At 38.3% G+C, this 13,252-nt stretch overlaps 1 protein-coding gene and 1 pseudogene across 3 annotated transcripts; both read left to right on the forward strand.

Annotated features, from left to right (window-relative positions):
* The window catches only part of LOC117638593, a 4,959-nt pseudogene extending 4,151 nt beyond the window's left edge, over positions 1 to 808 (forward strand).
* Positions 809 to 1,326: 518 nt separating this feature from the next.
* On the forward strand, positions 1,327 to 11,765 carry LOC117636559 (epidermal growth factor receptor substrate 15-like 1). 3 transcript variants are annotated; one of them, XM_034371105.1, is made up of 14 exons: positions 1,327 to 1,429; positions 1,499 to 1,723; positions 2,545 to 3,814; positions 4,314 to 4,532; positions 4,616 to 4,848; positions 5,485 to 5,559; positions 6,807 to 6,878; positions 6,964 to 7,062; positions 7,438 to 7,509; positions 7,584 to 7,698; positions 8,165 to 8,233; positions 8,441 to 8,801; positions 9,732 to 9,855; positions 10,682 to 11,765. In XM_034371105.1, exons 2-14 carry the CDS (start codon positions 1,574 to 1,576, stop codon positions 11,384 to 11,386), a joined length of 3,564 nt encoding a protein of 1,187 aa, XP_034226996.1. In that variant the 5' UTR covers positions 1,327 to 1,429; positions 1,499 to 1,573; the 3' UTR covers positions 11,387 to 11,765. The 3 variants fall into 3 exon arrangements, with proteins under 3 accessions (XP_034226996.1, XP_034226997.1, XP_034226998.1); XM_034371106.1 differs by having other exon boundaries at positions 8,456 to 8,801; XM_034371107.1 differs by having other exon boundaries at positions 1,330 to 1,723; positions 8,456 to 8,801.
* Positions 11,766 to 13,252: the final 1,487 nt, after the last annotated feature.

A 13,252-nucleotide genomic window follows, 5' to 3' on the forward strand; every position in this document is an offset into this window, starting at 1 on the left:
GAAAAGACCATGGAGTAAATGGTAACGACCAAGTGTAACATTGTTTGGAACTTCTATCGTGAAGTGAATGGTCTATTGATTTTAATTATAGAACCAATTCTCTTGTTTTAGGTTTCATTGTCCAACTTCGGAACTTGGATGATCACTTACCTCTTCCAGGCATAACAGTTGGTGATATCGGCATGAAATTTGGAAATGGAGCATACAACTCCATGGACAATGGTGTCCTGAGATTTGATAATGTCCGCATACCAAGGGATCAAATGTTGATGAGGTATCCACTTGGTATCCACTCTGCATGATTTTGTCCTGAAGATGTGTTGTATTTTGGTTCGTGTTTTGTTCCAGGTGATCGATTACAAGACTCAGCAAAGTAGGCTCTTCCCTTTGCTGGCTTCCGCATATGCTTTCAGATTTGTTGGTGAGTGGTTGAAATGGCTATATACGGATGTAACACAAAAGTTGCAAGCAAATGATTTCTCCACATTGCCTGAAGCTCATGCATGCACTGCGGGTCTGAAGTCACTGACTACTTCTGCAACTGCTGTAGGATATTATTGCTGCTCTTTATTCTTCTATGTTTTAGCTTTCTTTTTGAGGCCCATGAAGCTTTTGAGTGACAGCAAACATATACTTCCCGTCCCATTGACAGAAACTCTCTCTCTCTCTCTCTCTCTCTCTCTCTCATAATTTCTTTTTTTGAAAGGATGCCATTGAAGAATGTCGGAAATTATGTGGTGGGCATGGTTATTTATCTAACAGTGGGCATGAGAATGCTTTAATAGGTTTTGGCAATTTGACAACCTAAAAAGGGTTTTGGCTGAAAGGAAATCGGATTTGGGCCTTTTTTGCTAAAAAAAATATTTTTTGGGCTTTTTTGGGCCGAAAATAAATTAGATTTGGGCTTTTGGAAAATTGTAAAAATGGGCTCAAGCCCAAACCGAGAGAATTTAGAACCGACCCGAGAACCGAGCCCATTTCCAGTTCGGCCCATTTTCGGATTTCACCCTAGACCCGACCCGACCCGAGAACCGAGCTCTCCTTCGGTTTGGCTTGCGGGTCGGCCAAAATTTGACCCGACCCGAACCGTGCCCAGGCCTAACAATGACATCTCCTCTAAGACACACCAAAGTGGACAAGAGGCAACTTGGAAAATGTCCTTCCCAAGGGCAATCATAAAATCATTTTTGGTTGCAATCATTTTTCATCATTAAAAACCAGTGGTACCTAATGGGCCGGGCTATTAAAACCAGGGGCAGTTTTGAAATATCGCAACAAACACAGTACCTTTTTTGTCATAAAGCGGAAAAAATAAATAAATTGATTAACGACGATCGTTTTTTGAAAAAACACATCGACATCTCCCAGTGTGCTCGTCGTCGTCTTCTTTTTTCCTCCAAATCGGAGAAGAAAGGCAGCAAATCTCTCTGTATGTCATTTTAGGGCTTCGAATTTTCGTTCCCAATTCTTGATTTCTGATTGCTCCGCTGCTCCTCAGGTGCACGGTAGCTTGAGCACGCGGCACTCTTGATCTCATGGTCTGATCTTGGCGAATCGCAATTCGACGGTGGTGATGGCGTCGGCGCAAAACCAATCGGCGAATGTGGATCTCTTCGATGCTTATTTCCGACGAGCCGATTTGGACCGCGATGGCCGGATTAGTGGCAGCGAAGCCGTCGCTTTCTTCCAAGCCTCCGGTCTCCCCAAACCGGTCCTTGCGCAGGTACTCTCTCTCCTCTCTCTTCTTTTTGGTCGTATAAGCCGTCGCAAAACCAATCTATAGTTGTATTTATATCATAGTGTTTATGATTGTATATGTATAATGGTAGTGGTTGATCGGGCTTTGATGTTGATGGAAATGTGCTCTCAATCAGATTGTTTTGAATTTTTAGTCTTTTTTTGGCTGAAGCAGTTAATGTGAGCTCGGAATGCCCTAGTTCTCTGATGGGAGCTGAGCGCTTTCATTTTGTATTACTGTAAATGCGGAATTGATTTTTATTTAGTTAATTTTCTATAGTATGTTGGGAACAAATGGTACAAAATAAGCAGATGAAGAATGTAGACTACTGTTAGTGAGGTTAAGAGAGCCATGTTATCTTGTCATTAAACTAACTTTTTTGTGTGTGTGCTCAATCGATAGTAGGTGGCAGGCAGACTTTAGAAATGCTATTTGTATGGATACTGTAAAATGTGACTTCTTTGCATTGATGGGTCACTGAGAATTGTTTATGAAATTACAGTAATGTAGTGGTGCAAACCTACAGTATGATTTCGCTAGGTTTTCCAAGGTGTCAATGATAGTATAAGACTACTCTGGAATAGTTGGAATTTTAGCATACAACTGAAATGTTCATGGTTCATGATGATATCAACAAATGGTATTTTATGCTGTATATTTGTTTAGTTGGAGGAAAACTGTGCAAGATGATAACTGGGGGAATGATATGTTATCTATAAATGAATTAGAAGCACTTTGTCATTATCTTTTTCAACTGACATTTGGATCAGTTATAGTTTATATTTGCTTCTTATGTTCATTGGCAGATATGGGCAATCGCAGACCAGAGGCAGACTAGTTTCCTTGGTCGGGCAGAGTTTTACAATGCACTTAGACTTGTCACTGTGGCACAAAGTAAGCGAGAACTTACTCCAGAAATTGTGAAGGCAGCATTATATGGCCCAGCTGCAGCTAAAATACCTGCACCTCAAATAAATCTCGCGGCCACGGCTGCACCTCAGTTCAATTCTGCTCCAGCAGCACCTGTCATTCAGGGTGGTGCTGTTACTCCGACATCCTCTCAAACTCTTGGGCTCCGGTCCCCGCAAGTACCACCTCAGTATAATTCTGCTGCAGCAGCAACTGCAACTCAGGGCGGTGCTGTTACTCCGACATCCTCCCAAAATCTTGGGTTCAGGGGACCACAGGTACAATCTCAGTTCAATCCTGCTGCACAAGCACCTGCAACTCAGGGTGGTGCTGTTACTCCAGCATCCTCCCAGACCCTTGGGTTCAGGGGGCCGCAAGTACCTCCAAGTGTGAATGTGAACCAACAAAATTTCCTTTCTCAAGATGCTAAGTCAACGAGGCCTCCAGTGCCTCCATCTACTTCTGATTCCCAACCACCACAGGGTGTTGCTACTCAAGGGTTCCCTAGGGGAGGTTCAGTGGTACACCCTCATCCGCCAAACTCGAGTATGTCAAATGATTGGATTGGTGGAAGGACTGGTGGAGCTCCGACGGGGATACCCTCAACATCAGGACCAACAGCTTCCCTACCACCTAGACCGCAGGCAGGTTTTGGGATAAGACCATCAGGACCACCAGCTAAGGATTCCAAGTCATTAAATATATCTGGGAATGGGTTTACTCCTGATTCATCTTTTGGAGATGACGTGTTTTCTGCAACAGCATCTCAACCAAAGCAAAATCCTTCTGCACATGCATTTCCTCCTGGCAGAGTACCGGTCTCATCAGCCTTTGTTCCAGCTGCTGGGACCCAATCTTCTGCTAGCCCAAGTACTGTTGGTTCTTTGCAAAGTTCACACATGATGCAACAGGTTGGTGGGCAACCTCACCAGGCCCAGTCATTTCCGAAGCCAAACCAACAGGTCTCTGCTCAGACAAGCCCATCTGGAGTTTCACTTGGAGCTGGGAACTCTGCTTCTAGTCAGTCCCATATACAATGGCCTAGGATGATTCAAAATGATGCTCAGAAGTATTCCAATATCTTTGTGAAAGTAGACACAGACAGAGATGGGAAAATCACTGGTGAACAAGCGCGCGACCTATTTCTAAAATGGGGACTACCAAGAGGTGGGACTAGTTTTGTTAAATTTATCTTTTGTCTTGTTATTTATAAGGCACAGTTTCTTCTTCTATGCTAGCTTGAAACTGCAACTGATGCCTCTTTGTAAAACTTGCATTGCCCCTATCTCTGAATTAAAGTTGTTTAATTTCCCTCGTCTGGGTGGTGGCTGAATCACAATATTTAGTTGGTGGCATTTAGTTCAGATTTCCTGATTATAACAGGCTAGATCATTGATTTATAAGTTTTTTGTGAGATACCTTGCCACATCTATTTGTGACTTGGGAACATTCACAGAAACTTTAAAATGGATTCATGTCTGAATGTGCGGTCTATATTGATGGTTTGAAAACATATCTGCCGCATTGTCTTGCAAGGGAACATTGCTATTGTAATTGGATATGAAATTTCAGTATTTTTTAAAACTCGTATAATGCTCTTCCTTGTCTTCTACAAGCATTTAGTTCCCTCACTCTTTAACTGTATGCTATTGTTTACATCTGTCAGAGGTTTTGAAGCAGGTGTGGGACTTATCCGATCAGGATAATGATAGCATGCTTTCTCTCAGGGAGTTTTGTGTCGCACTATATTTGATGGAGCGGTATAGGGAGGGACGCCCTCTCCCAGCTGCGCTACCAAACAGTGTTATGTTTGATTTATCTAATATTTTTCAACCCACAAATCATTACAACCATGCTGGCAATGTAGCCTGGAGACCTGCATCTGGTATTCATCCATAAAACGAATCACTTTTTTTGAGATCATATGTCCTTTCATGGAGATTAGTTTCTTATTTTTCACTTTAAAAGGCGTTCAACAACAGCAACCGATACCTGGCCCTGGGGCTCGACACATGGCACCCGCAGTTGGAGGAAGGCCACCAAAGCCAGTTGCTCCTTCTCATGCTGATGAAAGGCCACAGACCAATCAGCAGAAACCAAGAGTACCAGAATTAGAGAAACATCTTTTAAATCAACTGAGTAAAGAGGAGATTAACTCCCTGGAATTAAAGTTCAAAGAAGCAACTGAAGCTGATAAAAAGGTACTTGAACTTTCCTGTTCCCCAATTTTGACAGTGCGAGCCATTTGTCTGTTCATCTGATGTTCGAGCTTTCATCTTTATGGTACAAGTTGTATACCATATGTATTGTGGTAAAAAACTGGCAGCTTTTGTGTTTTTTATTCTTAGATAGAATTTGCTTCCTGACTAATTCTAAGCGCTGGTATAACATTTTGGTTATATTGGCTTTATCCACAACCCAATTGGTTTAATCTGTTCTCTCTCTCTCTCTCTCTCTCTCTCTCTCTCTCTCTCCCTGACTTCCTCCCTCCCTTCCCCCTCCACTTTCTCCCTCCCTCTTTTTTCATGATGTAGCTCCAAAGCCAATTCATTTCCAGATTATCTCCTTATCTATGTATTATTTTTGCAAAGTTATATGTCTTTGTTACTTCCAGATACATGTCAAACACAACCAAAGAACTTGAAAATCTTGTGATTATGCGTTTTACTTTGAACTTAAGTAGGAAGGCTGTTCTGGCAAGAATCATGATCAGTTTTCCTTGAATTGCCAACTTATGGATAGGAATTTCCACATACTTTTATACTGTATTAAACTTTTGCTCCATTTTCAGCTTTTTTCCTTCAACCTTTTAATATGATTCCTTTTGTTCCTTGAAGGTAGAAGAACTGGAGAAAGAAATTTTGGATGCTAAAGAGAAAATTGAATATTTCCGTGTCAAAATGCAAGAACTTGTGAGTATCTCATGTTATCTTCCTTCCCTTTCTTTCTTGTATGCCCCTGCTTGGGCATATTGTATATAATAAAGTTGTTTTACTTTTGCTTCTGAATCTAATTGTTCAATGATGAGTGATAGATTTTTGGATGTCCAAATCATTTGTTACTATTAACTAGTCCACAGACTTTTTACCATTTGATCTTCAATGGTGTGAGAAAAACTTGTTTAAAGTGTGGATGGTTGTGTTGTGAAGTAGCAGTGATTCTTGTGCTGACAAGGACCTGTTGGGAAGTTAGGGCAGAAAGTGTAGATCATGTGTTTTTTCATTGTTGCTTTAAATGGATGAGACTGTTTCGGGAAGGAAATTTGAGTTGGGTAATTCCAGCTGGGTACTCTTCTCTGTTTTGTAGAGGGCATGAGTGGTTTGGTGGGGTTATGAAGGCAAATGTTTTTTGGGATGCAGTGTTCTAGCAGCTATTTGGGTTTCATGGCTTGACAAAAGCTAGAGGAGTTTATAAAACTTTATCGGGGTACGGAGTAGTTTTACGATAAAGTTTGATTTCGGCCATCACCTTGGGCTTCAACATCGTCTGAATTTCATGATGTATCTTTTCAGCCATATTCACTGATTGAAAAGCAGCTGTTTTCTGTTTTGATATTTTAATTAGATTGAAGGTTCTGTATGTTGGAAGAAATTATATTGTTCCTGTGGTCTAGTTTTCATTGTATTACTGTTTACTGGACACTTGTCCACAGAGATTGCACTGTTTGATTGAAATAAACTATTGTTTCCATTTATTTTATTTTAATTTTTAAGGATTGACTAGGACTCTGAGTTGAGGAGCTTTGGTAGTCAATTAAGAGGTCATTCTTATGCACCATAATAGTGATGAAATCAAGATCCAAATTTTGATCAACAATGTAGCAGGGGCATGGGAAGAATTTGTCATTTGTATAATTTTAGACCATATTTCTGGAAGAGTTCACAGCTTGTGGTGTATTTCAAGGCGGCTTCACTATGTTACTTTAGGCAAATGACATTTTAAAAGGCATTTGATTCAAACATGTAATAATTTTATATCTAGATACAAGCATAAAAAAATGTAATTTTTATGCTTTCAGTTTTTGAATGCTTATATTGGATGATTGAGAATGATAATACCTTATTTTAAGTCTCACATGCGTTGGGTGTGGTGTTGAAATTAGCATGTTTGATGACCTTGTTGTTTTTGCTATAATCTATCTTTTCCTTTTTGGTATAAGGTTTTGTACAAGAGCAGATGTGATAATCGCCTTAATGAGATCACAGAAAGGGCATCTGCTGATAAACGTGAGGTATGTTCTAGAATGCTTGAGCCTGAGTGCATATTTACATTAATCTTTAGCTACTATTGACTTCATGAGCCCTACATGATTTTAGGCCGAGTCCCTGGCCAAGAAATATGAGGAGAAATACAAACAAACTGGAGATGTAGCTTCCAAGCTGACTATTGAAGAAGCCACATTTCGTGATTTACAGGTACATGTAACTACATTTCAAAACTTTATGTACAATGCCTCCATATTGTGTTATGTTGCTCTTGCTCATTCAAATCTCGAAGTGTCACATGCTTGCTGTTTGTTAAGTTAAGATTTAAATTATAAATGTCTGTGCATGCGAGATGGCTTACTTTTATTGTTTTATGAGATAAGTAAGAATGGGAATTCAAAATCAAATAGGTCTTTATGTGTTTTACTTTTATGAGTAACAAACATAATACATTTTTTAGGATTTCTAGGAGTAGTGGGATAGAGAGAAAGTAGGGTCGGAAAAGAGAAAAATAATGGTGATAGCCCAAGTGGTGTATTCATTTTATTATCACAGATTGGATTATGTTATGTGATTGATATGCAGGAGAAGAAAATGGAGCTATACAGGGCAATTGTCAAGATGGAGCAAGGAGGTGATGCTGATGGCACCCTTCAGGTATATTTAAACGTGGGTGGTTAATGGAAACCTTTGCAGAACTTGTCTAAGATAATTTCCAACTGAATTTTCAGGATCGGGTTGATCGTATCCAATTGGATCTTGATGAGCTTGTAAAAACTCTCAATGAGCGCTGCAAGAAGTATGGATTACGTGGAAAGCCTACAACATTAACTGAGCTTCCTTTTGGTAAGTTGATCTCTTTCCTTTGTTGATTTCTTGGGAAATTTGAAATCCTAAATATACTCATAAGAGTAGTTCTATTAAGGATTAAAATATAATTCATAGAAAATGTTATGTGAAAAGTATGATTTATGAGAAAGTCCCATGAATGCCCTTGGAGTTTTCAAAATGATTTTTCTTTATCAAAATTATTTGATGGATTTTACAACACTCTGGATAGTCAAATTATTTCGATTTAGTAAAAGCATTGTCTTTCTAGAAGCTCAAATCATTGGAAATCTTATGTAGTCTTGCAAATCTCTCTGATTTGTTTGTAAAAAAGAAAACATGTAACAGGATGGATTGAACTTATTCAAAGTCTGTAAGGTTTCATTAGTGTCATTTTTTTTTTTTGTCTTTATAGTTCACTGCTGCAATATTTGTAGTTTTATTACATTTGGCCGTTTGAAACTTTTTTTTGCTTTTATATAAGGCTGGCAACCGGGCATCCAAGAAGGAGCTGCTGACTGGGATGAAGATTGGGATAAATTTGAAGATGAAGGTATGCCATAAATGAGTTTACGTAGGTCCAAGATAGTCTCTGTGATTAGAAACTGCTGGTAACACTTAGGTTTTTTAATTTAGTTTTTCTTTTTTTCTTCCTGTGGTGAAGGGAGTATATTGTCTACTGTTCATAGTTCCTTTTTTTGTCTATGTGTGGTCTGCTAATTTGATAAGGGATTGTAACTATTCAAGATGACTCTTGTAGAAGTTCACTTTTCAGGATTCACTGTTGTCAAGGAGCTCACTCTTGATGTGCCAAATGTCTTGGCGCCTCCAAAACAGAAATCATCACCAGCTCAGAAAGAAAAAGCTCCCACAGTTGAGAGTCCAACAGCTGCTTCTTCACCTCAAGTTAATGAAAATTCAGAAAAGCCTCAGAGTGCAGATGGAAGGGTAGTTGAAAATGGAGCAGCATATGATAAAAATGAAAATGATTCAGCAAAAAGTGCTCCGAACAGTCCATTTGCTAGCAGTACTGTTGGAAGCCCATCTAGAGAATTTTCTGATTCTAACTTTGGAAAGACTACAGGAGCAGATGCCTCACCCCGTGAGAAGGAATTTCAAAGGTATAGTTCTAGATCGTTAGTTTCTACATGTTTAAGATCACCTTGATTGGTTGCGTGTTGATGCACTACACTTAAACAAGCCTCATAGTGCCTTTTACTTGAAATGAGTTATTTATCAACCTGTCTGGCCTTATGGTTTCGTTGCAATTCTCTACATTCTCTTGTGTTTCCTTAAATTGTGTGCCTCATACTTCTCACCTTGCTATAAATTATCTAATCATTTGCTGTTTCAAGAAAAAAATAATAATAAAAGAAAGAAAAAGAATCTAAGGATTAGTATTGTTGGTAGCAAATAGTTAGCTTGATATACAGTTTGTTATGTGTCAAAAGATCCTGGTTTTGAAGCCTCTCACCCCTTCTGCGCTTATTTGTTAATTTGCAAGCTGCATGTTTGGGCAATACCCATATGTTCCCCTATGTCTATGCATGCTTCTGTGTCCTTCTCCACGTGCAGAATGGAATTGCACTTGAGAGGGGGTGTTAGCTTGATATACATATGGTTGGCACATTTGGTAACAAATTAATCTTTTTAATTCTGATGGTTGTCGAACAATCTTTGGACAATTTTGAATTTTGAGTGCAATATAAGCTGCCAAACCTAATCCCATCCTTTGAACACTCAGATCTACGCATGAATTTCATAAAGAACATCTACATGAAAATATGTGGTTCTTAGCAAATATTTAAGCAATTCCTGTACAATATCGAATAGCCATGTCAAATGGCAATGCTTTTAGTCTTCTGATGCTCTTTGCTCTTTGTTTACCTAACTGTTTGTGTTCTTTTCTTTTAGTGCTGCTTCTTTAGTAAATTGATATCCTTAAATGACCACCAGATCATATTGGTGAAATCTGGCAAGAATCAAACATCTTCTATTATGTAAATCCTGATACCTGTAAAGTTTTTTAAATTCCAAATTTTCATGTGTAGTGATCATGGGGGTCCTGGGTCTGTGTTTGGTGACAAGAATTTTGATGACCCAGCGTGGGGAACATTTGACACTAACGATGACGTTGACTCTGTGTGGGGTTTCAATGCAGTTAGTACCACCAAGGTAAGCCATTATTGTGTTTGTTATTCTTTTTTGTTTGTTTTTGGTATTTAGTGTATTCAGTATTTATCTAATGGAAATCAGTACTCTCTGACCTTGTGTCTATGTTGACTGGATCTTGCTGCATGATTGTGGTTAGTACCACCTAGTTGTTTGTGGTGGTGATTTGTCTATTATTTGATTACAATGGTTCCTGCCTCAAGTGATCTAATGCTGACTTGTTTAGTTATTAAATGAGGTTTAGATAATTTTAACAATACTAGTTTTTTTTTTTCTTTCTTATCATCACTTAGTTTCTAGTTCTGATGGAATCTTCATGTAAAGCACGTCTGTAGTAAGTCTTTTAACTGGCCAATTATGATCAAACCCAGTTGGTTCACTGCAGATACAAAAGGGGTTGTGAAATTGTTCTTGGTGCAGTTAAATGCACATTGAGGAGACCATGATTTCGGCACTTGGACTTGGTTAATCAAAACCATTTTGGGTTTGCAGTGAAAAGGGAGTAAATAACATGGTTAAACAATGTAATGCAACTCTCTTAATCATAGTAAAGAATTGTGGTGAAAGGGAAAAGCAGGTCATATTTTAAGCTAAAACGTGAGCAATTCATTGTCATGTTATTTCTTGTTATTGGTTTTTGTACATGATGGAAATTTCTCATATTTGGTCCCCACCTAGAATGCATGTATTCTAGGTTCTAGTGAATGTTTCTTTTCTTATGGCTAGTGGTTACTTGCCTCGTTCAAGCTTTCTGTTTTTGCTGTGTTATATTTGTGTTTGTTGTTGGCCTGCTGGGTTGTTCTGTAACTGCTCTTAATCATACATGTAGGACATTGATCATGAGAGTAATAGAGATCACTACTTTTCTGGGCCTGGGGAGTTTGGCCTCAACCCTATCAGGACTGGGTCATCAGCAGGTGGCTTTTCCCAGAATAATCGTCCCTTTACTTTTGACGATTCCGTTCCTAGCACACCACTCTCGGTCTTCAATTCAGGATACTCACCTCCAAGGTACAAGGATAGTTCAGAACCCTCATTTGACACCTTCTCCAGGTTCGATTCGTTCAGAAGTACACAAGATAGTGGATTTTTCCCTCAACAAGAAACACTGGGAAGATTCGATTCGATGCGCAGCAGTAGAGACTTTGATCAGGGTCATGGGTTTCCAACATTGGATGACATCCCAGATCCTTTTGGCTCTTCAGCGCCGTTTAGGACATCACTGGACAGTCAAACTCCAAGAAGAGACTCGGACCCTTTTGGGTCTTCCGGGCCATTTAGGACATCATGGGACAGTCAAACTCCAAGAAGAGACTCAGACCCTTTCGGGTCTTCAGCGCCATTTAGGACATCACTGGACAGTCAAACTCCGAGAAGAGACTCAGATACTTTTGGGTCTTCTCCATTTAGTACATCACTGGAGAGTCAAACTCCAAGACGAGACTCAGACCCCTTTGGGTCTTCAGGGCCTTTTAAGTTGTCAATGGAGAGTCAGACTCCAAGAAGAGATTCTGATCATTGGAGTGCATTTTAGCTGGGTAGTAGTTCTGCTTCGTATTTGTGTCTGCTATTCGCCGTTCCAAGCCGTGTTAATGCAGCTTACTGATGAAGCTATTGGGGGACTGACGATTGTGTTTTATGTTTTGAAATCACTGAGCTTGTATTGTATCTTTTGTATTTCATATTGTGTATGCCTCATTTTCTTGATTCTTATTCTTTAGCTTGTTGGATGACATATATCTTCTTTTCGGAAATTTTCCTAGCCCTGTTGAAGCGAAGACCTATAGGTTTTGTTCTTCTCCTTATTACACATTTGATGATTGTATTATTAAACTGAGTTATGTCTTCCTCTTTGGCCTCTGCTGTAATTTTTTCTTTGATCTCAAATAAAAGTTGTATTTGCCGATTCTCTCTCTCTCTCTCTCCCCCAAAACATGAATGAACACAGAGTTTTGCTGATGTTGGTTTTAGCTGGATCATTCGTATATTTTGCTCATGCCATTTCAGTTCTCAAATTCTTTATGGCCTGAAGTATGAATATGAGTTTATGAACAATAAAAATTGACAGAATACATGGGTTGTTACTTGTAAATGAATCTTGAGAATCACTCTAAATGACCCACAACACACAATGCGTTAATAATATCCCTACACAACACACAAAACAGAACACTAACGAGAGGGTTCATTATGAAAGTATCAGCATCAATGCATCATCTTTAAGCCAGAAACTCGAACACTCTGCGACAATGAAAACTTCATTTGAACAACTGTGGTAACATTCTACTAACATCATATGCCTTTACAATCTTTGAATGATGATGCCATTTATGATCAAAATAAGATAACAATCTGTAGGCAAGGAACAATCTTTTGGTAATGCAGAGAAAAACCATCAAGCTAGCCAAGGAATAGACGTCAACTCTCAACTCACATATCCTAATCAAATCATAAGTACCCCATAGTAGGCTTATGGTTAGGGTTCAAGGCTTGAGAAAGGTTTGAGACTCGGATTTAGGGTTTGGAGGCTCAAATCCATTTCGGAGTACTGAAATAATTTTCTAATAATTGAAACTATTTAAAAAATATATTCGGAAAGTAAAAATAATTTTAAAGTCCACAAAATTATTTAAGAAAAGTAAATATAATTAATTAGTATGTATTAAGTAATTTATGAATTTAATTAAATGCTAATTATTCACTAAATAAGTAATAATTAAACATAATTACTAATTAATATAATTAAATACGGCTAATATATTACTTAATTGCAAATATTAAACTAAACAAACTAATTTTGTATATATCTATAAAATAAAAAAAAGTCCACAAAATAATTTAAATAATTAATTACTATTTATGAAGTAATTTATGAAATTAGTAAAATATTTAATTATTAATTATTAATTATTCACTAAATAAATAATAATTGAAACATAATTACTACTTAAAGTAATTAAAAAAAGCTAAGATATTACTTAATTACAAAAAAGAAAACTATTTTGTGTCCAAGCGCCCAGACCCGCCTAGAGCCCAGGCAACGATTTAATATCCTCTGTAGTTGATTTCGATATCTGTCAACTTCCAAAGATGGATTCATTTGGTTCAGCATATTTAGGATTTTCCCAAGAGGGAAAATTGTGGAGGAATTGGTTGAGGTTATTCGGGCATCACTTTGAGTTATGCATAAGCAATTAGTGATATCATATGCTAAACAAAGTGTACATGATGAGAGCATAGGCTGTTTGCTGTTGCTGCAATATTTTCCTGTTAGGAGCAATTGATTTTCTAATGTTCCGCTTCCAGCCTTTTTCCAGCCTCAGCCTGCTGCAGAAATTATTGCATTCAGGATGGGAGAACTAAGAAGAGGCCTTTCAAGATATCAGGGTATTGGTTTGGA

This window comes from Prunus dulcis, chromosome 8 (assembly GCF_902201215.1).
Source record: "Prunus dulcis chromosome 8, ALMONDv2, whole genome shotgun sequence".
Taxonomy (NCBI): domain Eukaryota; kingdom Viridiplantae; phylum Streptophyta; class Magnoliopsida; order Rosales; family Rosaceae; genus Prunus; species Prunus dulcis.